This window comes from Kuraishia capsulata, genomic scaffold (assembly GCF_000576695.1).
Source record: "Kuraishia capsulata CBS 1993 genomic scaffold, Kuraishia_capsulata_scaffold_2, whole genome shotgun sequence".
NCBI lineage: Eukaryota > Fungi > Ascomycota > Pichiomycetes > Pichiales > Pichiaceae > Kuraishia > Kuraishia capsulata.
The window spans coordinates 484,983-506,142 of NW_019172951.1; the positions used below are offsets into that span (position 1 = coordinate 484,983).

At 45.0% G+C, this 21,160-nt stretch overlaps 10 protein-coding genes across 10 annotated transcripts; 6 read left to right on the forward strand and 4 right to left on the reverse strand.

The window, feature by feature from the left end:
* Positions 1-7: 7 nt before the first annotated feature.
* Positions 8-2,221, forward strand: KUCA_T00001545001 (uncharacterized protein; the record flags this gene model as incomplete). Its single annotated transcript, XM_022603736.1, has 1 exon — positions 8-2,221. The coding sequence occupies one exon, from the start codon at positions 8-10 to the stop codon at positions 2,219-2,221; it is 2,214 nt and encodes a 737-aa protein (XP_022457587.1).
* Positions 2,222-2,673: 452 nt separating this feature from the next.
* On the forward strand, positions 2,674-4,815 carry KUCA_T00001546001 (uncharacterized protein; the record flags this gene model as incomplete). Its single annotated transcript, XM_022603737.1, has 1 exon — positions 2,674-4,815. One exon carries the CDS (start codon positions 2,674-2,676, stop codon positions 4,813-4,815), a length of 2,142 nt encoding a protein of 713 aa, XP_022457588.1.
* A 183-nt stretch (positions 4,816-4,998) lies between these two features.
* KUCA_T00001547001 (uncharacterized protein) lies at positions 4,999-7,371 on the forward strand (the record flags this gene model as incomplete). The annotated part of the gene is made up of 1 exon (XM_022603738.1): positions 4,999-7,371. The coding sequence occupies one exon, from the start codon at positions 4,999-5,001 to the stop codon at positions 7,369-7,371; it is 2,373 nt and encodes a 790-aa protein (XP_022457589.1).
* Positions 7,372-7,445: 74 nt separating this feature from the next.
* On the reverse strand, positions 7,446-8,414 carry KUCA_T00001548001 (uncharacterized protein; the record flags this gene model as incomplete). The annotated part of the gene is made up of 1 exon (XM_022603739.1): positions 7,446-8,414. The coding sequence occupies one exon, from the start codon at positions 8,412-8,414 to the stop codon at positions 7,446-7,448; it is 969 nt and encodes a 322-aa protein (XP_022457590.1).
* Positions 8,415-8,688: 274 nt separating this feature from the next.
* On the reverse strand, positions 8,689-10,275 carry KUCA_T00001549001 (uncharacterized protein; the record flags this gene model as incomplete). The annotated part of the gene is made up of 1 exon (XM_022603740.1): positions 8,689-10,275. The coding sequence occupies one exon, from the start codon at positions 10,273-10,275 to the stop codon at positions 8,689-8,691; it is 1,587 nt and encodes a 528-aa protein (XP_022457591.1).
* Positions 10,276-10,795: 520 nt separating this feature from the next.
* Positions 10,796-12,421, reverse strand: KUCA_T00001550001 (uncharacterized protein; the record flags this gene model as incomplete). Its single annotated transcript, XM_022603742.1, has 1 exon — positions 10,796-12,421. The coding sequence occupies one exon, from the start codon at positions 12,419-12,421 to the stop codon at positions 10,796-10,798; it is 1,626 nt and encodes a 541-aa protein (XP_022457592.1).
* Positions 12,422-13,476: 1,055 nt separating this feature from the next.
* On the forward strand, positions 13,477-14,310 carry KUCA_T00001551001 (uncharacterized protein; the record flags this gene model as incomplete). The annotated part of the gene is made up of 1 exon (XM_022603743.1): positions 13,477-14,310. The coding sequence occupies one exon, from the start codon at positions 13,477-13,479 to the stop codon at positions 14,308-14,310; it is 834 nt and encodes a 277-aa protein (XP_022457593.1).
* A 260-nt stretch (positions 14,311-14,570) lies between these two features.
* On the forward strand, positions 14,571-15,887 carry KUCA_T00001552001 (uncharacterized protein; the record flags this gene model as incomplete). Its single annotated transcript, XM_022603744.1, has 1 exon — positions 14,571-15,887. One exon carries the CDS (start codon positions 14,571-14,573, stop codon positions 15,885-15,887), a length of 1,317 nt encoding a protein of 438 aa, XP_022457594.1.
* A 97-nt stretch (positions 15,888-15,984) lies between these two features.
* KUCA_T00001553001 (uncharacterized protein) lies at positions 15,985-19,941 on the reverse strand (the record flags this gene model as incomplete). The annotated part of the gene is made up of 1 exon (XM_022603745.1): positions 15,985-19,941. The coding sequence occupies one exon, from the start codon at positions 19,939-19,941 to the stop codon at positions 15,985-15,987; it is 3,957 nt and encodes a 1,318-aa protein (XP_022457595.1).
* A 455-nt stretch (positions 19,942-20,396) lies between these two features.
* KUCA_T00001554001 (uncharacterized protein) lies at positions 20,397-20,941 on the forward strand (the record flags this gene model as incomplete). Its single annotated transcript, XM_022603746.1, has 3 exons — positions 20,397-20,503; positions 20,585-20,769; positions 20,871-20,941. 3 exons carry the CDS (start codon positions 20,397-20,399, stop codon positions 20,939-20,941), a joined length of 363 nt encoding a protein of 120 aa, XP_022457596.1.
* Positions 20,942-21,160: the final 219 nt, after the last annotated feature.

Below are 21,160 nucleotides of genomic sequence, written 5' to 3' on the forward strand. Positions count from 1 at the left end.
ACCAAAGATGTCAGATAGTGAGACATTGACCCCTTCTCATGGTGAGCGTCCGGCGGAGGAGTTTGCAGTTCAGGAAGAGCCAGTTGCCATAGAAGAGGAGCTCCCCCAAGTGGAGACAGATGCGCAAAATGGCGCATTGGATGAATTGAAAACCACAGAAGAAGAAGCCAACGAGAATTTTGATGAGCTAATAAATCCTGCGGCCGAGCCTCAGTTGGAAGCAGAGGCTGATGTGTCAGTTGGAGAGGCGGTGCCCGACGAAACGGGTTTGCTATCTCCACCGAATGATCAAAATCCAGATCCATCAGAATCAGCAATTCCTCCAGCTGTGGATCCTACATCTGAAAGAGACTCACCGCAAGAAACTGAGAGCGTACAACCAGATGCTCCGGAAAAGGGGGAAGAAGAGGGAGACCACTTTCAAAAGGATGATGAAGATGTAGAGATGGAAGATGTGGGCAGCGTGGGTGAAGAAACAGACCAAATCATAAAACAAGAAGGCGGGAATGGATCTGTTAATCCATCAATTGAGCAGTCTCTTGAGCCGTCTGTCGACCAATCCGCAGAACAATCCGTTGAACCATCTGTCGAGCCTTCTGAGCCATCTGCGGATCCTTCTCGGGATCCATCTCTGCAACCGTCTGTTAAGGGAGAAACGGATAACGGCGAAGAAGACGAAGAAAGAGAAGATGTTTCGATGTCAGGAAATGAACTCATAGAAGAACAGAATGGTAGCGCGCACATAACGAAGAGACAGGTGGAGTCAGATATACCATTGGAGGTGGTAACCCAGCAGACCCACACGATTGTTATCCCATCATATTCCGCCTGGTTCGACATGAGCAGGGTCCACAAGATTGAAAGGCAATCCCTTGCGGAGTTCTTCAATGGGCGCAACAAGAACAAGACTCCTCAGGTGTATGCAAAATATAGAAATTTCATGATCAACTCATACAGACTGAATCCCAACGAATATCTCACATACACCGTGTGCAGGAGAAATTTGATTGGTGATGCTGCCACGATTCTCAGGGTTCACAAATTCTTGACCAAATGGGGATTGATAAATTACCAGGTCAACCCTGAATCAAGACCAATCCCAGTGGAACCCCCATTCACTGGAGACTACTCTGTGGATATCGACACGCCTCGTGGGTTGTTCCCATTCCAGAGCTATAAGCCTTCTACTGAATTGCCCGACCTCAGCAAGGTGAGAGCGCTTTTGAAGGAGGATGAGGCTAAAACCCCATCGAAGCCTGATGACAATGGAAGCAAAGAGTCTTCAGCAAGACCGTTGAAGAGGCCGCGTATTGCCGCTACGAATGCCAACAGCGGCTGGACTGAGGAAGACTTGAAGAAGCTGTTGGAAGGCGTGGAAGAGCACAAAGGCGACTGGAACGCCATTTCAAAGCACGTTGGGTCTCATACCCCAGAGCAATGTATTCTCAGGTTTCTTCAGCTGCCAATTGAAGACAGCTTTCTCGAAGAGCACCCTGAGCTGTTGGGTCCTCTGAGGTACGCTCCAAAACTGCCATTTTCGTCAACTGACAATCCAGTGATGTCTACGGTTGCATTTTTGACAGCTTTAGTCGATCCCAAAGTTGCTGCAGCTGCATCCAGGAGGGCAGTCAAAGTGATGGATGAAGAGCTGACCAAGAAGTTGAACGATGGCAAGGAAGAGATCACCAAGGAAGAAGAGGAAGATCCTTTGATTGATATAAAGGATGCAGCGGTGACAGCGATGGGCATTGTGGGTGCCAGATCGCATATGTTTGCGACCTATGAGGAGAGAGAGATGAGCAAAATCATGTCCACCATTGTCAACCAGCAATTGAATCTGGTTGATATCAAGCTACAACAATTGACCAAGCTCGAAGGCGAACTTGAGCTTCAGAAGAAGAAACTGGAGAGGCAACAGCAAACCAACTTTGTGGACAGACTGGCTCTGACAAAATCTTCTTTGAATGTCTCCACTAAGCTGATGAGTGCTTGTGACATCCTCAGTACCGACCCTGAAAGAGCAAAGAAACTAATCGAGGAGGCAAAGGCACAGCTGCTGAGTCCTCCAAGGCGTTCTTTGAATATTTTGAATCTCAGTAATGATACTGAGAGCGATGATAACTCGAAAAGAGATTCCAAAGGTGATGCCAATGGAGAGGAGGTTTTGGTGAAGCCTGTCAGCTTCGAGTCTCCTCAGTTGTACAGATACTGGTCCGGATGATCAAAAATAAATCAGAAGCAAAAATTGTTTAATGTAATAATACACTTTTTTTATTAACAAGGTATTCGCCTATTTGCTCGTTAAATAGATGCGCCATTGCTACTGTCCCTCTATTATGGGGTACCCTGGCCAAGGCTCCTCCCACAAATCTGGGACGTGTTTGGTTAATAAACACTACGTCACCGATTTACAAGGTTTCCGGCTGCGTACTTGTAACGGTGGTTTCAACCAACAATTTGAATATTGAGCTGGATATACGACTGTTGATTATTCGAATTTGGAATACGATTAGGTAATTGTGTTTTTTCTGGCCTGTCACTATATAAGCTTGTTGCAGACTTGAAGTCACATAACAGTCGGGCTTCATCTTCCGTTAACTCACCCCTTGGAGAATCACCGTTATTGCGTCTCAAAAGTTCGCAGAAATTACTTTTCTGTGATATACAATCACCATGTCTTTGGCTGTTCCACAAATAAAGTCCCCTGGGGGTGCGAGACCTACTACTCCATTGGCACGAGTAGGCAGTCCAGCCCCTGGTGGGTCGTCATCCTTTGAAAAGGCTTTGAATTCGTGGACTCTGATCGACCTCCCCTCGTTGCAGAAAAAAATGGACACGAATGCCTTAGAGATTGAGGAGTTTCAGTCACAGTCTGTTGTGAATCGGAAAGACCTTGCAGCGAAAACCAAGTCTTTCAAGAAGCTGGAGGAACCTGAAAAATTGTCCCAGATCAACCCATTGCTGAAGGCGTACCAGAAAGAGATCGACAATCTGACCAAGAAAAACAAGGAAATAGAGAACATATTTTACCAGGTCTACAAATCAGTGGCAGAAGCTCCAGATCCCAAACCATTACTGGGTGTTTCTCTTGATGCCATCAACAAGGTGCCAGAGTTAGATAGGCTGAAGGAAGAGAAGCAATCTCTGGAACAAAGGCTACTCAACTTTGCTGATTATGATCAGCTGAGATCAAAGCTGGAAAAAATTGAAAAAAGTCTGAAAGAGCAAGCTGACTCCAGGGTAAGAGCAAAAGAGGAAGAGTGGAAGGCCTTGGTGGACGAAAAGCAGAGGAATTGGAATCAAAAACAAAAGGAGTCCGACAAGACACTTTCCAAGTATAAAAAGGACCTGGAGGATCTGAAAGTATCCGGTGAAGTGATGAAGCTGAAATTGGAGTCTCAGAAGAGGACTTTGAACGATGACAGCGGATTGGGTGAGGAAAGCTCGAGTGGAGCGACCTTGAAGACTGCAAGCAGTATGATAGAGCTGGAGATGATCAGCCGCGATGCTGAAACATTGAAGGTGCGTGTGCTTGAACTGGAGAAGAGAAACGAAGATTTGAGGAGAGATCTCAGCATTGCTCAATCGGACGTGGAGAAGGACAAAGCCAAGGAGCTCAGTAATAAAAGGATCAGCGAGCTAGAGTCTGAAACAGCCTTGTTGGTTGGGCGCCTGGAGCAGGAAAGAAGAACTGCGGAGAGTCTGAAATCAGCCACATCGTCGAAAATTGAATCTCTCACCAGGGAAGTGGAAAATCTTCAGACAGAGCTTAAAAGGCTGCATGAAAACTCGTTGAAAATGGTTGACTATGATGAGATCAAAAAGGAGTTGGAGATAATAAAAAGTGTCCAGTTTGGTGGTTCCATCGACGAGATTGGCGATGAGAGCGGAACACTGGATACCATTGTCTTGCAGAGGAATAAGCAATTGACGGAAGATTTGGTTGCTCTTAGACAAAACCAGGAAACACTTGACAAGAAGTGCAAACTGTTGGAGGACAGGTTGGGAGAATCATCAACGGAAATTCAACGTCTCAGAGAACTCAACTTCAAGCTTGAAACCGATCTTTCGAGTGTCCAGCAACACTCTTCTGATAACTGGGAAGCCATGAGTATGATTTCCAGTGTTTCCCGAGCCCCATCAATCAGAGGTAGAGTTTCCCCAGCCTCGTCTATTGCGGGTGGGTTCTCTGGTGAGGGCCTCGAACAGCAACAGCAACAGGACTCATCTATTTTGCCTATAATAACTCAACAGCGTGACAGGTTCAGATTGCGGAACAAAGAACTGGAAGACGAGACGAAGAAGCAGTTCTCAAAGATTGTGGAGCTGAAGAGGGAGATCACATCCCTGAAGAACGATAACAGGGAGTTATATGAAAGAATTAGATTCCTCCAATCTTTCGAAAATAGCAGAAACAGAACTACTGCTGCATCTTCAAGCGAACCTGAAGAGAGATACAGGAACACATACGAGCAAGGTTTGCACCCAATCGAACAATTCAGAATGGCCGAGTCCAAAAGAATTTCATCCAAAATGTCACCATTTGAAAGGATCTTTGTTTCTGTGACCAGGACTGTATTGAGTACGAAGCTCACAAGACTTTTGTTTGTCACCTACTGCATCGGTCTGCATTTTCTTGTGTTTCTCTTTATGGTCTACTTCACCTCTCCAAGCTCAGAGGTGGGAGGTGGCTTCTCAGACGTTTCCAAGGTTGTTGGTGAAGCGGCTAGTAATGCTCATAATCTGGTAGACGTGCATGATGCAATCGCGGGCGGCGGTTCGGTGGTCAATGAAGGATCTGTACCAATTGACTAGTGTTCATAGTTTATATCCACCATGCATATTCAACCTTGCATGTAGTTTTATCACGTGACTGGTCAAACTCAGGCTCACTAAACTTCGGTAATCTTTATTGCATACAGATCCAGCTGAATATCGTTACCGACGGATGTGCTTGGAGACAAAAATAAAAGCTGAACCACTGATTTTGTATGTTATATGAGGTCCAGATTTCTATGCTGTATTAACAGTCTGCGTCTGGTCCGTCCCTACCGCCTTCTGGGTGTACGATGTACTTCAACTTTACATGCAGAGCCACAAGTCCGGCTTGTCCCAAATGCGTTCGAGGGCATAAAGCACTCCCAAATTCCAATAACAGTGAAAGAAGTGGACAGAGCCACTCAAGAACTTGCTGATTTCAACTGGCTGCAATACGAGAGTTTGGGGAGCGCTGAGTCTCTTATAAAGGGTTTGGATGATGAGGTCTCAGATGATGAATTCTGGATATCCACCGCGCACAGGTGCATGAGCCACCAAGCGTTTTTGGAGACTGGGGTGGTGAAGCTTTTAAGTGACTACAGTGTGTTATTTGACCCGGACCTAGACAAGATCTACACAATATTGATGTCTGAGTTCATAGCGAAATCCCCACAGACCCTACTGTTTCAACGGCTACACAAAGCGTTATATCCAAGACTCGTCGAACTCCACAAACAGATAAACTGGAGCCCCATTCTTAGAGCAGCACTATCCTCGAATAAGCTGGAGTCAAAGGCGTCTCTTCATATTTTGCACTCCCATATAAACCTGCAGAAACATGGGTTCTACGAGCATCTGATACCGCTTCTCATAGAAAGTGAATGCAATGCCAGCCAAATATATAGAGTCAGCAAAAACTTGCTGCTTTCAGGAGATTTCCCACGAAGCTCAGCTCCGCATTTAGACATGGTTCTGGATATGCTGATGAAGAACAAGATGTACAACAATGTGAACTCGATGAGAGAATTGCTATGCTCCAGCGATAGACTCCATGGTTTATCAGACAACTGGCTCTCAAGCAGATCTGTACTGCTGTTATTGCAGGCGATTGGATTCAGCGGTAATCAAGAAAAGGAGATGAAAGCTTTTTTGAACCGCTTTTCCAAGAACGACTTTATGAACACCCCCAACTGCTGGTCTGCTGTTGTTAGAAAATACAAGCTTAAAGAGTCTCTTCCCTCTATAAGCAAGCTTTACGATAAGGCACTATCTGCTGAAAAACTTCGAGAAATCATAAAGCAACGTGGCGTTCCTGACTCTCCGCAGCTTATGGATGCATTTTTGGTCAAGACCACTAAGTCTGCCCAACAGTTTGAGCAACACTTCATGCAAGAAGTTGATCAGATAGGGGCTGGAAACCGAGCTGGATTTTCTCCCAAGGCCTTGGGTTCTTTTTTCAAGGTTTACCTATCGGGCTCCTTGCCAGATGAGGACATTACTGGAGTTCAGAGAGCTGAAAAGTCTCTGTTAATGCTTGGTAAGTTCTCCAAACCCGTTCCCCTAAAAGAGGCAGATTTGAATTACAACAACCAAATTGTGCGAGGGTATATTGATGGTCTGTTGAGCTCAAGTACAATCCCTCTCGATACAAAGGTTTCATTTTTGAGCAGACTCCATGAGTTTATGAGAACAGAACAATCTAGTGGCTTGAAAGTGCTGCCAAAATCACCTTCCGCTTCTCATCTACGAACAGCTGTCCAGCTTGATGTAAATTTTGTTGTGGCATACTTGAGACTGGGAATGTTTCAAAACGGTCTTGCTCTGCTGGATAATCTATTAGACGAACTCGAGACTTTCAAGTCTGCAAATCCCAGGCTTTTCCAGTTCAAATGGTCAATGAGCGATGATGACAATCTGATACCACCTTTCCTAGCGAAATCTCTCGTGAATACTTTGATCGACGGTTACACTCTACAAGCAAAGCAAAGGGTCTCAAGGAGGGACCGCAAGACACGGCCCTACACTGTTATGAAGACGCTGTTGAGAATGCGGGGACTCGATTCAGAATCGGTTAGACCATCGTCTTGGAAACGATTATTACTAAATGTTGCTTATACCAGAAGCTTCGAAGAGACTTTCACTTTTTCCGAATGGTTGGCAGAGAGCTTCAAAGACCAAGGACCCTCGGGTGTTCCATTGCCCTCTATCAGCGGCTCACATCACCCTCTGAACGTGATTTTTGATGACAACACGGTCTTCAGGTTTATCAGGATTGGTTTCTTGCAAGAAGTGTTGAACCCAGCTGCTTTCGAGAACATCGAATCTGCTGTGAAAGAGAAGGACGTGAGATCGCACTATCAACCTTGGCTGCCCTTAGAGCATTTATTGAGACTGTCCGAAAAGTATGGGTTCGCCTTAAAGTCACAGAGACTACAGAACGATATCTCATTTTACTTGAAGATGCTTTATACCAGTGACCTTGGTGCTAATGATTACAAGTGGAAAAGCATCAGAGCCAACAATCCGTACACCATGTACGAATTGGTGGAACGCATGAGCTCCAGTTTAAAGCAGCTGGATGACGGGAAAATTGATCTTAAGGTTCTTGAATAGATTTTCAACCTTAGCAGTTTTTTATCATGTATCGTATCCGTATTTTTATAGGTTTTTGGCTCCAAGTAATGCTGTCATGTGGACCCACAACGAGTCCAAAAGGGGTCTTCTTTTATCGCGTCCATATCTACTTCCTTAATGACTACCTTTCCATCACTGTCAAAGTCCAAGTAGTGGATTTGCTTCAAAAGAAGAGACTTTTCCGCGTATTGCAGCACTTTTGCGTAGTTCAATCCCACCTGCTTCACAGAATGGGCATCATCACTCAGACAGAACTTTGCATTTTTGGAGATCATCAATTTTGCGACATCCAATTTGGGATAAGGAGAGTCCCAGCCTTTCCGTATTGCAGCAGAATTTAACTCAATGAGAGAGTTGTTTTGCACAACGATCTCGATATTCTCTTCCACCACCTTCCACACATCAGGCCAATCCAAAGCCCAATCATAGTCTGCATATTTTCTGCCATCTTCGTCAACATCATCATCTGTGAGCAACAATCTTATCAGATCGAAATGTGCCACCACTTCTGGCTTAAGAATTTTCAGCATTCTCTGCTGCACCTGAAAATATCTCAGGAAGAACTCTCGCATAGTGCCTGCACCACACGATTGTTTGGCCAAAATCCAGGACTCTCTGTCCAGATCGATAGGAATCGAGTTAACGTGGTGAACCGACCCAACAACAAACTCGAATTCTAAAGACTCTTTTATTCTGATAGCAGCTTCCAAATGTTCATCACCGATACCACCTTCACTCTCAAACCCAACCAAGATGGTGGTGGGAGTCGCTGAATCACTGTTGATTGCTTCCTGAATCTTCCTAGCATGGCCATAGTAAGTTTTGAAGTCCTCCATCAAATCACGACAAGACAAACCCTTTTCGGTCTCTTCGGGGTACAATAATGTTTCTTTATACCTGGGCATGTGTTCTGTCAAGCAGTATGTCTGGAACCCTATCTCCACCGCTTGCTCGACTACGTCTTCAAGCAGACCATCCCCATGGGAGATATACTGGCCACTATGGGAATGATGAGAGTGCATTTCCAACAATATTAGCAACAAGAAAAGCCCAGTTGTACTGGGTTGAAAGTCTCACTTATTATGCTTTGGGCAGGCGGCTTGCTTCAGCCGAATCAACCCTTTACAAACGGGATGATATCGACACCCTCTGTCAGCGGGAGCTGCAAGGTGCTGCCAGTAGACGCGGCCAACCATGAGGTGCGGCTCATAAAAAGTCCACCATTGGAGATTAATCTATAAATTTATAAAGTTCCAAACGAAAAGCAAATGTAAGAAATGCAAGACCTCAATGTTCCTATGCTTGCTCGGTATGACCACTGAACCAGAACTTCTCGCTGTATACGTATGCGATTATTGCGCAGAAGCTTGACGCGGTCACCAACCCACTCAGCCAACTATACGTCCCGCCAACTCCAACCTGAGCATTTGAAAGTGAAAGAATTGCCAAGCCAACAGCAGCTGAGAGACATCTTGTGAGATTCAAACAGGCCACGGCGGCAGATGGACTTTTTGGGAACATATCAACCAGTAATGTAGACGCAACCGACATTGCAGACATAGCACCGAAAGCCACCAAAAACGAGGCAACCATAACGGCAGTCACATTAACTTTTTTATCAATGCACCATCCAAACATAATTAACCCTGCCATAGCTAATATCACTGTACCAAACAAAAATGGAATTCTGGCCTTCAGAAAGTTGAACGGTTTAGGGCATCGAGTGTAACCACACACGCAATCTGCATAGTGCTCAAAAGACCTTCTGTAGTTCCAATTTAACAACTCTCCTCCCAGAATTGAACCTGTAATTCCAGCAACTCCGCTGGGAATGTACAAAATACTTGCATGTATGGTCGAGTATCCGTAGTCGTCCTGGAGAGACGTTGATAAGGAGGTGAGCATCATCAGCCATCCAGCGTACACCGTTGATGCTGGCGCCAGCACTAACAGCACCTCTATGCACTTCATGATTCTGAGAGGAGCAATTATATCAAATTCCTTGATGGGGGTTATTGTGTTGTTTTCAAGGCCTGGCTGCAGGCGTCTATTTTTCCAGCATGGTAGCAAAAGCACCGGCGGAATGGCCACCACTCTCCATGTGTTAGGAAGAGTAGACCCATTTCCCACAATTGCCCTGTTAGTTTCTGGTAAGAGCATCGCTATCAATACCAATGTGGATCCAGATGCAATGGCTAGGAACCAAAATATAGCTCTCCATCCCAGTGAATTTTGGATCAAGCCACCTATTATGGCTCCAATGGCCTGCCCAGTAAGCGTCACTCCGGTTGTGATACCCATGTAAAGTCCGCGCTCAGATTCGACGGTAAGATCGCAAACTATTCCGGAAGACACAGACAGTGTGCTTGCAATACCTGCTGCCTGAAGGCATCTCAACACCATCAGACCTGCGTACGAGTTGTTACACGCAATTCCTATGTTGACTAGCATGTACATCAGCAGACACATCATGATGATTATCCTTCTTCCGTATCGATCGGCTAGGTTTGAAAATACCGAAGGAGACAAACCTTGAAAAATAGAATACACTACCACCGTCAAATTCATATGTTCTTCTGTAGTTCCGAAATAGTCGCGCAACACTGGCAATACAGGAAGGTATATCGGAGAAGAGATGGTCGAAAACATACCTGCAAAAGAGCTCAACAGAACAATACAGTATATCTCTGCTGTTGAGTATACTGAATAAGAATTAGAGTTGTCATTTTCCAACTGTGCCTCTATGGCTAATCTTTCAAGATCTGAGGAAGATGAAGTGTTAGAAGGCAATGCGACTGTCTCTTCCCTGCCCAAGCTGGAGAGAGTCATTGAGGAGTCTTTAGACCCAACCTTTGTCTCATTTTCCATTTTATCCGAACTCATTGAAATAGGTTTTTCTGCCTTATAAAACCATCTACATGCTATTTTGCCATGATGAAATTTAATTATACTATATCTAGTCTGGACGGGTGTTTCCCCTAAACGACTGACTGGCTGACTCAAAGCCGGATAAATTCTGCCGCACTTCAAAACTACCCGGTTTTCTCCATTTGTTTCTCAGATTTTCGAGTCATGATCTTGGAGATATAATATAATCAGATAAGGCTCCCAATAGGAGGATACTATTCTCGTTGATATTGTCCCTTCAGCCCTTCATAAACCTCTGTCACTCGGTAAATTCGGACGGGCATTCTCCTGCCTGCATGAAAAACTCCGTCGTGCATATCTCGTGATGAGGGTCAAGCCGGGTGTCTAGGCTGGACCAATGTGGTCCTTCAATGATTGGTTGGTACTAATAAACTATTCTTCCGAGAAGTTCGTTTTTTATGCAATTGATTTGAATTTGTCTCAGCCGTCTAAATATTGGATTTCGGGGAGCCCAGCAGTCCATACTCTGTTGGACCTACCCGCTTCGGTGCTCCTCAATCCTGCGCATACGCCGCTCGTGAAAGAAGTCTCTCTTAACATATAAAAACAGCAATGAAGAGCTTGAAATGAGTGTCAGACCTGCCAGAAAAGTATAGGTCCCCCCAATGGTCATGCTGTGGTTCATCAGACTAAGCACTGCCAGGCCAACCGCGGCAGTCAGGCACCTCGTAAGATTTAAACAGGCAACGGCAGCCGAAGACTTGTTTGGGTACATATCCACAAGAATTGTTGTTGACACAGTCACAAATGGCATTGCACCTGCTGATAGGAGGCAAGAACCGACAATAACGCACGCCACGTTAATTTCATTGTCTATGGACCATCCGAACAGTAAAGTACCCACAATAGTTAGAATAACGGGACCGAAAAAAACAGGAATTCGCGTCTGTAACACATCAAATTCTGCCTGATCTCTTGGCTGATCCAGAGCTTCGTTTTCTTTCAAAAACTTCTTGTAAACCCTTTTGTAGTTGTAGTCCAACAATTTTCCAAAAAGTATGGAGCTTGCCATTCCACCGACGCCTGCAGGGATGTAAGTGAGGCCAACTTTGAGGGCAGATGTCCACCCGTATGTTTTTTGAATGGATACAGATAATGTGGTTAGCATCATTAACCACAGCGAATACGACACAGAGCTGGGTGTTAGAATCAACGCTACCTCTGCGTTCGCCAGGGTCTTAATGGGCGATAGGAGGTCGAACTTTTTTTTCTTCTCCAAAGTAGGATTCTGTTCACCCGGTCTAATTCTCCTTCGCCTGAAGGTTGGTAAGGTCAAAATGGGAGGTCTGCTAATGATCCTGAATCTTTGTGGAAGGGAAGACCCATTGCCCACCATCGACCTGTTGGTCTCAGGAACACCCAAAAAAAACAGTATCCCCACTGTACCTGAGGCAATCGCAAGGACCCAGAATATCGCACGCCAGTTGAAGGAGACCTCAATAGCCCCGCCGATCAGTGCTCCAAAAGTCTGACCCAGATTGGAGAAACTAGTGTATGTACCCATGTACAACCCTCTTTCTCTCTTGGTGGTCAGATCGCTGACAACTCCGGACACAATGGAGACAGTTGAGGCAATCCCTAGAGCCTGCAAACATCTCAACAACAACAGCCCAGCATATGAGTTGTTCAGCGCCAGTCCGACATTGGATAGAATGTATATAACCAGACAGGCCAATATCACTGGTCGTCTTCCATATTGGTCAGAGAGATTCGAGAACAGAGTAGGCGCTATGCCTTGAAATACTGAATACACAACAACGCTTATGTTCATTCCTTCTTCCGAGCTATTGAACTGTTTTTCAAGAAGAGGAAGAATGGGAAGGTAAATGGGAGAAGATATCGTGCTGAAGAACGCGACACAAGAGGAAGCGAGTATGATCAGATATTTCTCAAAACTCGAGTATATGGAATATGGTGGACCCTCATTGATGTCATTAAGAGACTCTTCAAGTGTTTTTTCCTTTTGTTGTATTTCCTCACCTCCGCGTTGTCTTTCATCCTCGTCAGAATTGCCATTCATCTTCAATGTCGCTTGTTTCAACTCTATGGGGCTTAAACTAGCACTCAGATGCACAGCTGTATCCAGTTCGAATTCCTCCATTATCTTTGTATTCACTCTATAAATAAATAATGGGTAGTAAGAGCAGGATAAACAGCTTCATCAGGGAGAAAAACTGTGGAGTTGTACAGAACCGTACATATCAAAAAAACCGTTAGGCTTGTGTCATCGGGGGCCGGGGCTGCAATTGAGTCATCCCGTTTTGTCAGCCGAGCCGAATTGCCTGGTTCAGGCAGTGAAGGACTCGATTTCCAAAGATTTCTGGAAACTGAGGGTTTGGAGATGGACTTAAAAGTGTGACAAATGGAACTTAATCTTTCCAAAACGATTATTCCCTCTTTTTGCTTCCATTGACCAAGACAAGCCGCACAGTCAAGTGAGTGGATTGGCATGTGAATCAGGTTTGGCTCGCCCGCCCGTCCCGATGAATTATGTCTCAACTCAGCCTCTCTAGTGGCATAAAAGGAGTCATTTCGGTGATAAGAACGCAATCGAGAATGACTACCCTGATGGATCCCGCTTTTAAAACGATGTTGCTCTTTGGATGGGCTCACGTCAAACGCTATTAACGAGCACGAAGAGCAAGAGTTTTTTTTGGCATATATGCATAATCAGCTCGGTATATAATAGCTTATCGTTTATTTGTATTACTTCTCATAAATTATGCGCCGAGCAACTGAGCCTCGGTGACTATCGGAACACAAAATGCAGGGTGGAATAAAAAGAAACCAATATTTCTAAGCCGGTGATGCCAGAACCTAGAACACCTTAATCTGCAAAAAAAATACAATAGACACCCCGAACCTCGGGAGTTCTGGGCGGATCTCGAATTAGTAAGTTGTGCTGAACTGATAGTAAACCTGCACATATGGCAATTATTGGAGTTTCGGTCCGGTCCAGTAAGCCAGGGGAGCAAGGTCGTATTAGTGGGCCTCGTATATGCAGTTTCAATCTGGGCTGACATCTCCATATTGCGGGATGTTCTATAAAGACCCTGGATCCTCCTCCTCTCTTATTGTCAATGTCCTATGTGTTTTTTTTTTAGCATTCAACAACATTTCGCTCGCATATTCTTCCACTAATTCAATATTTTGACAATGGGATACTCTTCGCCTATAGGAGGGCAATCAAGAAAGGTTGTCGACAGCTTGCTCTGGATCCATTCTGCGCCCTTTAGCAGGTTTCGTTTTGTCTCTTTCGGGGCAAGAATGTCTGTTATGAAAGCTTCAGCTGATTCTAAGAATTATGTTGTTTTTGCTGCTATCCCTTATGACGAAGAAATGATTGGAAAGTTGACTAGTGTGATTGGCGACTCTGATTGGTTTAAGAACATCACCCATTTGATCATCCCTGATACCGAGCACACAATGGCCGTTCTTGGCTACAAAGAGCGTTTGCCAAATGTGAAGATAGTCGGAATGGAAAGCTGTAATGAAAAGATTGATCCATTGATTGACTTCAAGTTTGGCGCCCAGACTGCCAACAAGGCATACGATTCCGCCGAACAGCTCAAGGATGTGTTCCCCAAAATGGACGAAAAAGACTCCGAACTGTTCGACTCTTTTGGTTTCTGCTACATTCCAGGTCATCCAAATAAGGAACTGACGGTGTTCCAAAAATCAACCGGTTCTTTGGTGGTAGGAGACCTATTATTCAACATGCAATCCAGTGGGAAGAAGTTTCCTTTCACAGACTATTCTCAGGAAGCATACGGTGGTAAGGATCCTACTGGATTCATCTCTAGTAAGCTTACTTATAACGGGTTCTTGGTAAAAAAGCTGGCAGGTGCGACGCTGAGTGGCCCACAGGCCGCTGTGGGCATTCAGGAAATCTACAAGTGGAATTTCAGCAGGATAATCATGTGCCATGGAGACTTGATCGAGAGATCTGCCAAGGATATTTTCAAAGAGATATTTGCCCCCGCTTTCTGAACTCTAATAAGCACACAGCCTCATACATATCGGTATAATCGAACACGCGCATAACAAACTAAAAAAGGGTTGGTAGTCAATACATGCGGCGCAATATTTAACGGTGCACACATGTTTCCACTTTGGGATTAATTGCACGCGCACTCCTCCCGCGATACACGTAAAAATTCAAAGGGGGGCTGGAACAAGACAGATGTATGAGAGCACCAGAAGAAGAGTTTTAAGCGGGTTCTTGACTTCTACTAAAGTATTCACACGAAATGGAAGACCCCTTAATCCCCAACAGGCTGGAAGAACTGGACCATCTGGAGTACCAAAAAAGAAAGTCAGGGTCCCTCTACAAGATAAGGTCTCTGTGGAGCTCGATCATCGAGAAGTATTCCGCGTTCGACGAGGAAGACCAGGGCGATCTAATCGATTTGTCAACGGGCAGGATTGTCGACGATACTGGGCATGTTAAATCGATGAGAGACCCGAGTTCCGGGTATATCTCTGTGTGGCACGATTACTTTGACCAGGAAGAACGGTCGATAGCTAGCACAGAATACCGCCTGAAGAAGAAGATGGGGTCCAGATTCAAGGCCCCTTCCGTTTCAATTGACCTTTTAGTGGATTCAGACTATGAGGATGATTTAATTCCAAATAAGCCGTTACCGCCTCTATCTAGGGTGCAGAAACAGAAGATCAACATGGCTTTGTCGTCTGCCTCTTTGCATGGGCCTTCGTCCCTTGTGCCGAGATCCAAATTCAAGTCAGCTACCCCTCGTTTTTCCAATGAGCTGATACCATCCACTCCAACAACCACGAAGAGATTGGGGAAGAAATTCTCGCTTGGTGGAGGTGCCCTTATACCTGCTACTCCACTTGACCCTGCTAGACGGAAGTTGTTGCTTGGAGCAAATAGCGAGAAAAAAGGTTTGAGACTTTCAAAAAAACCGCTGAGTAGAGCTGAATATCCACTGGCAACCCCGGTTTCCATGTCTAGGATTTCGGCCAAACAGGGTTTGCAAAAGCCACCCAGGACCCCCACCTTCAAACAACACGTACAACTGCCACAGACCCCAATCAGCTCCAAACGACCAAATGTATTCGAAACTCCTCGGGAGAAGCAAATTCCTGATATGGGGCTGATTCCAATGACGCCGATCTCAATTGCGAGGCAAAAGAGACTGTTGTCGAGTGCACGGTACGTCACACCAGCCAAAACTACAGGAGAACTAATTCCAGCCACTCCTGGGAGAAGTAGAGCACTGGCCTCTTTGGCTATTAGTAAAGGATGGGGTATTCCCAGTTTCAGCAATGATTTGCTGTCCACGCCTGCTTCTAACACAAGAGCCAAGCAAAGGCAGAGAGAACAGCTACAGAAAGAGCAGTTGCAGAAAGAGGCCCAAGAAAATGGGAGTCCAAGACCCAGCAAATCTGATAATTTGGCTTTTGCAAGACCAACAAAATTCAGAAGGCTGTATCAAAAACCGGCAGAAGCATTGGATGAAACCTTGATCGGAAGAACTGGTGCGAAGACTGCTGTTCAGGCAAAAGTGGTTAGTGGGGATTCCAACGTGTTTTGGAATCGTTGATGTTTTTATTGTGAAAATATGTATAGTTAATGATTTTATGTCCTTTGGGGTTGTTTGAGTGAACTATGTATGTATATGGAGATGATAATGGCAACCACTAGATGATCACGGACCCACCGCGGTGTCGATTGCTATTATTGCCTTCACCAGTTTTAGTATTGTTTGCTCTTCCTTTGTGACGTCTTCTATTCTGCGCAGAATTTCTCCTTGCTTGAGTACCTTCTTCAGCAGCCTGGTTCATGCGTTCTTGAACACGCAGAGACTCCTGTTCCCACCAACGTGCAAACTCCTCTTCCCTTTGAATCTCCTCCAGAGACGCAACAGGCGTATCGTCTTCTATATTGCCCAGTTGTTCCTGAAGTCTTATGGTTTCAAACGAAGGAGCAGATGAGGCAGCCGGTGCCGAGCCTGTTGGCTGGATTTTGTACAATGGGGTTGTAGGTTTGGGAGGTGTGCTCGTCTTTGGTGGACTCTGAGCCAAAAAGGAGCCCGAGTTTTGTCTCTGCTTCATCCGTTCCTTCTGTGACAGTTTTGGTATCGCAATAACCGCTTTCTTCGCGGGCGTTCTTGAACTCAAAAAGGGGCTCGAAGCCTTGGGAATGTCCAAGGGTGTGGGACTCTTTCGCTGAGGAGTAGACACCATGGTTTCAGGCATTGCAGGAGGAAAGATTTCAGGACGTATCAGGTTTGGGCCTGACGATTTCCTTGAGCTTCGCCTTCTGCTCGAAACAGGAATGAAGTCCGAGATGCTAGATAATGAGTCGTCAGTATCTAAAGCAAATTCGTTAACCAACGACGAACTAGAAGGAGAGATTTCAGAAGATGTAACTGGTGGTGAGTATTTTGGAAAACTTGTAGAATTCACTGGTTTGACAACACTGGAAGAACGTCTTTTTTTCTCAAGTGTCTTGAACATTGACGCCAGACCACTGAAGGAACAGGTATTCTCTCCGGCAACGAAGTCTTCGTTGAACTTATCCATATCTGTTAGGAAGCAGTTGAAGAAATTTTGTGACTCCTTGGTTGATAGACTGGTCGTCTTTTTTGAATCATCCGCAATCCTATTCAGAGATTTGAACCACCTCAAACCAACATCGATTTGGGTCACCAAGTGTTGGTTACTCCAGCACTCTGAAATCAACTCATTGAATTCGCCATTGAAAAACATAACATCCAGATTGTTGTACAGGAACCAAAGACAGTTCATAAACAGTGGGGTGGCTCCCAGGTGATAAGCATTCATCAAAATCAAGCCAACATTATCCAAGGAGATTAAGTCTTTCATGGCAAACTGGCAGATATCTGAAAGGTCAGAAATTAGCAGCTCGTCGGCAACCTCTGCAGTTTCGAATAGCAGATCCATAAACTCAGAACTGCTGGAGATACCCATAATTTCATCGAAGATATCAAAGGCATGATATCCCACACAATATCTAAGCACGATCTCAAAAACTTTCTTGGGAATATGAGTTAGTGTCACTTCTCGTTCTGATGAGCCTCTCCATCTCGAAAACAGGGCCTCAAAGTATGCACTTCTGGCAGCCAAGAACAAAGAGTGACATCTGATCTCGCCATCAGAAAGATGCACGACCGTGTCGTATAATTGTGGCACGTCTTTCCATATTTGCTTCTCTAGCGGAGGCATCAAGGTCAGAACAACGCTTGTCAATATGGAAAACATCTTCCGCGAACGTGAAAGATCTTCCGAAATGCTTGCTGGATATGTGAGGTATTCGTCGGTGTATAGATAGTGCATAAGAAGAAAAACTGCTCTGGCATCAACTTTATCCCCCTCAAAATTGAGGCACTCGCTTGAAGGGTCATACGTGATTCCGATTCCGGATTTATTGATAATCCTACCTTCGAGAATGACACTTGCCAGTACCTTGGATCTCGAGCAAATTATGTGTTTGTGGATGGGGATCCAGACATCCTTTGCTCCGCCTCTACCTATCACCACAGCATGGGCATCCGACAGTTTTGATTCCGTTTTTATCAGCTGCATCCACCCCAATTTTCTAATTGCATCGTTTCCAAACCTTTTTGAGACCGGTGCCTTGACCTTTTCTCTCCAAGACTTGACAATGTCATTTGTGGGCTGCGACCATCGGTTCAAAACATTTTCAAGAAGCTTGTCCTCCAGCTCGAATGGCTGTGAACTCTCCTCATTAGAACTTGCTATGAAATCCACCGCAGTACTTGCCAGTGAATATTTTGCTTTTTGCTGAGCAGGTAAAGAAACATATGGAGAATAGTCGCCGATATCGTTTAGTATCTGACTTTGCTTGAGTTTGAACGGTATCAAATCCACATCATTTCTCATATACGCAAAGCACTGGAAACTGGGATCGCAGCAGACTCTCACAACTTTGTTCAAACCCAAGATCTTGACAAATTTGAACTCCTTTGTGAAAACGTCGTGAAATCCGTCTTTGGAAGTGGCTTTCTTCTGCTGCCTCTTAACACGCCTGTATGCGGATCCATCTGCGAGACAGATCATCACAGATCCATCAGAACCCATACAAGCATCGATGCACTTCATGTGGTCTTTTGATACTCTCCAAACTGGGGAAACTTTTACCCTTTTCAAGAACTCACTAGAATAGGCGCATCTCTGGGGAATGCTCACCACAGAGACGTCACCTGAGTCGTAGATGAGCAACACTTGTGGGCATCCTGTCTGCGCAATCATCTTTACGATGGACTTGCGCCTAGTTTGTGATCTGGGCACAAATACGTTGAACGTTGAGTTGAGCTTGTTCGAAACCGTGATTGGCACCTTGGCGTGAAATCCGCCGGTGAAACAATGAAGGTCGTCATCTGTATTCAGCACCAACATAAACGTCTCGTTTCCAACAATACACTTGACAGTCCCATACTTGAATTCCATCTCTTTCGGGCTCTTTACAATAGTCCCGTGCAAACCGTTGTATGCAATTGAGGAAGAGGCCGCAGACGCCAGTCCCATTTGACCAACATTCAGACCCCAGGATATGATTTGATCATGAGTGTAAGCAACTGTGTGGATTTTTGATGTGAAGACTCCGATAATGGTGCCTTTCAATTTGGGGATGAGGGTGGGAATGGACCCGACTTCATCCAGATATTCATTGTATCCCCATGTGTACACCTGGTTCTGAGAGGTCAAACATACCGAGTGGTCATCACAAGAGTGGGCGTCGACAATGCACGCGGACTCAAACGTTGGAATGGAAACAAAGTCCAGACTCTTGTGGGAATTGCCAAGACCCAGTCTCGAAGATGACCCGGAGCCGCACACGAAAAGGTTACCGGTCGGTTCATTGGTCACAGCCATGGTGTGCTTTTTGGAAATCACCACTTTGGAAAGACGTGGAGGTCTTAGTCTTTCGCGAATAGATCCAGTAACACGTGTGGTCATGTCTTGAAGAGGAACGTGGTAGAGTTGATCGGGAGCATCCTGAATAGAGCTCTTCAGGTGAAAACCTGAAAACACGAGGTCTGAAGCACCTCTAGAAAAAGGGTCAAACCAGGAAGATTCTTCCGTTGTCGATGTGACTCCTTCTTGCGACGCTGGGGTGATTCGTTCTGTCAACGCGAGATTGTTCATGCTTCCTTCTGAAAAGTCCAAAACAGCTGCGATCTTCCCATCATAAGGCATGGAGATATGGGTGGGAAAGCGTACCATTCTTTTCAAACTAATCTCGCTGTTCAGCAGATCAACAGGCGTGTATCCATCTTTATCCCTATGGCGAAGCAGGCTCTCGGGGCCTTTGGCAAGCAAAATCCTCGCAAGCACAAAGTTGTTGTTGAAGAGTGCAAAGTGCAAGCAGTTCCAGTCATTTTCCCAGTCGGTCACGTTAAAATCGAGGTTCTTGTTCTTGATAAGTCGATTAAGGAGGTCGTGTCTGTTTTTGATGCAAATATGGTGTAAAATTGTCTTTCCAAATACATCTCTCTTTTCGAGGTCATCGCTCGATAAAGTCGATAGGTTCTTGATCGAACCGTATGGTTCGGAGCTTATGGAGCTGAAGGCGCAATTCTGGAAAGTTGTGTTAATAAGACGCAGACTCATAGAGGTTGAAATCCACTGAAAACTCACTAAAACATCATCTCTGTGTCTGGGCAGGAATAAGGAAGAGAGATAAGAGGAGATTGCCTTCCTCAACAAGAACGCGGGTTGCTAGAAATCAGGTTGGATGCACGACCCTCGTGCCCGATTTCCCCCGTCGAAATTGATGGCAAACGTGCCACGGTTAAAAGCCTCCAAGTGATTGCATAAATTTAGATTCAAGTATTAGCCGTTTGTCAGCCGGTTCTTCGAAAAACGTTCATCCAAATTTGATATCGTCTAAGGAGTTAAAACAGCACCCTGTACTCGTAGACAAGAAGCCATTCTCAGATCACGTGACTTCTCATCGAGTCCAGAGAATCTTCATAGCCAACCTCCTCAGCAAGGAACGAACACTCTCTTTTATCATAGGATATCTAATTCTATCTGTTTTTCCATAAAGTTGTTGTGCATACGCAATGTCACTTTTCCTATTGAACAATAATGGCCTTGAAGTGGAGGCGAATCCACAGAAGATCGCCATGGCCGAGGTTCAATACGATGCAATGAAGGCCACCTTTGACATGTAAGTTGAGAGTTTTGAAAATTGGGGATTTGAGTAAAGGTCCGGCATGCTAACTTTTTCCAGGATCACAAAAAATTGCAGAACTAAGTGTATACCGGGAGAGTATGGGGAAGCTGATCTCCACAAGGGTGAACAAACATGTATAGACAGATGTGTCATTAAGTTCATGAGCGCAAACCGGATCATAGGGTTGTATGCTCAAAAGGTGCGATTGGACGTGGACTCTCTCAAAGCTCACGAGATAATAAAGGAGAAGTATTGTAAGGGTGAGAGCAGCTGAGGTTGGAGGGTACGGCGAAAGAGACTCATAACCAAGATGAAAGTGAAAAATCGAGAACCGATAATCGAGAACCGACAAGTCGAGAAGTTGAGATATTAGGGGGAATTCAAAGTCAACGAATAACCGATAGTCACCCTTCAAACATGCAGTGTACATAGAAAAGAAAGATAGTTAGAAATACATAAGGTTCGCAGAAATGATATCGGAACTTAATATACAGCCGTTTTGAAGCTCTGGAAGAGATAAAAATATGGTATTTCAGCAAGAACAAGCTCGCAAAGATACCAATTTTCCAGAGTCATTGGCACACACAAAAAAGGAGGAAAGGATCAAATTCAAAAAAAAGGAATTGAGGGCGCGAAGCGACCAAGGAGGAG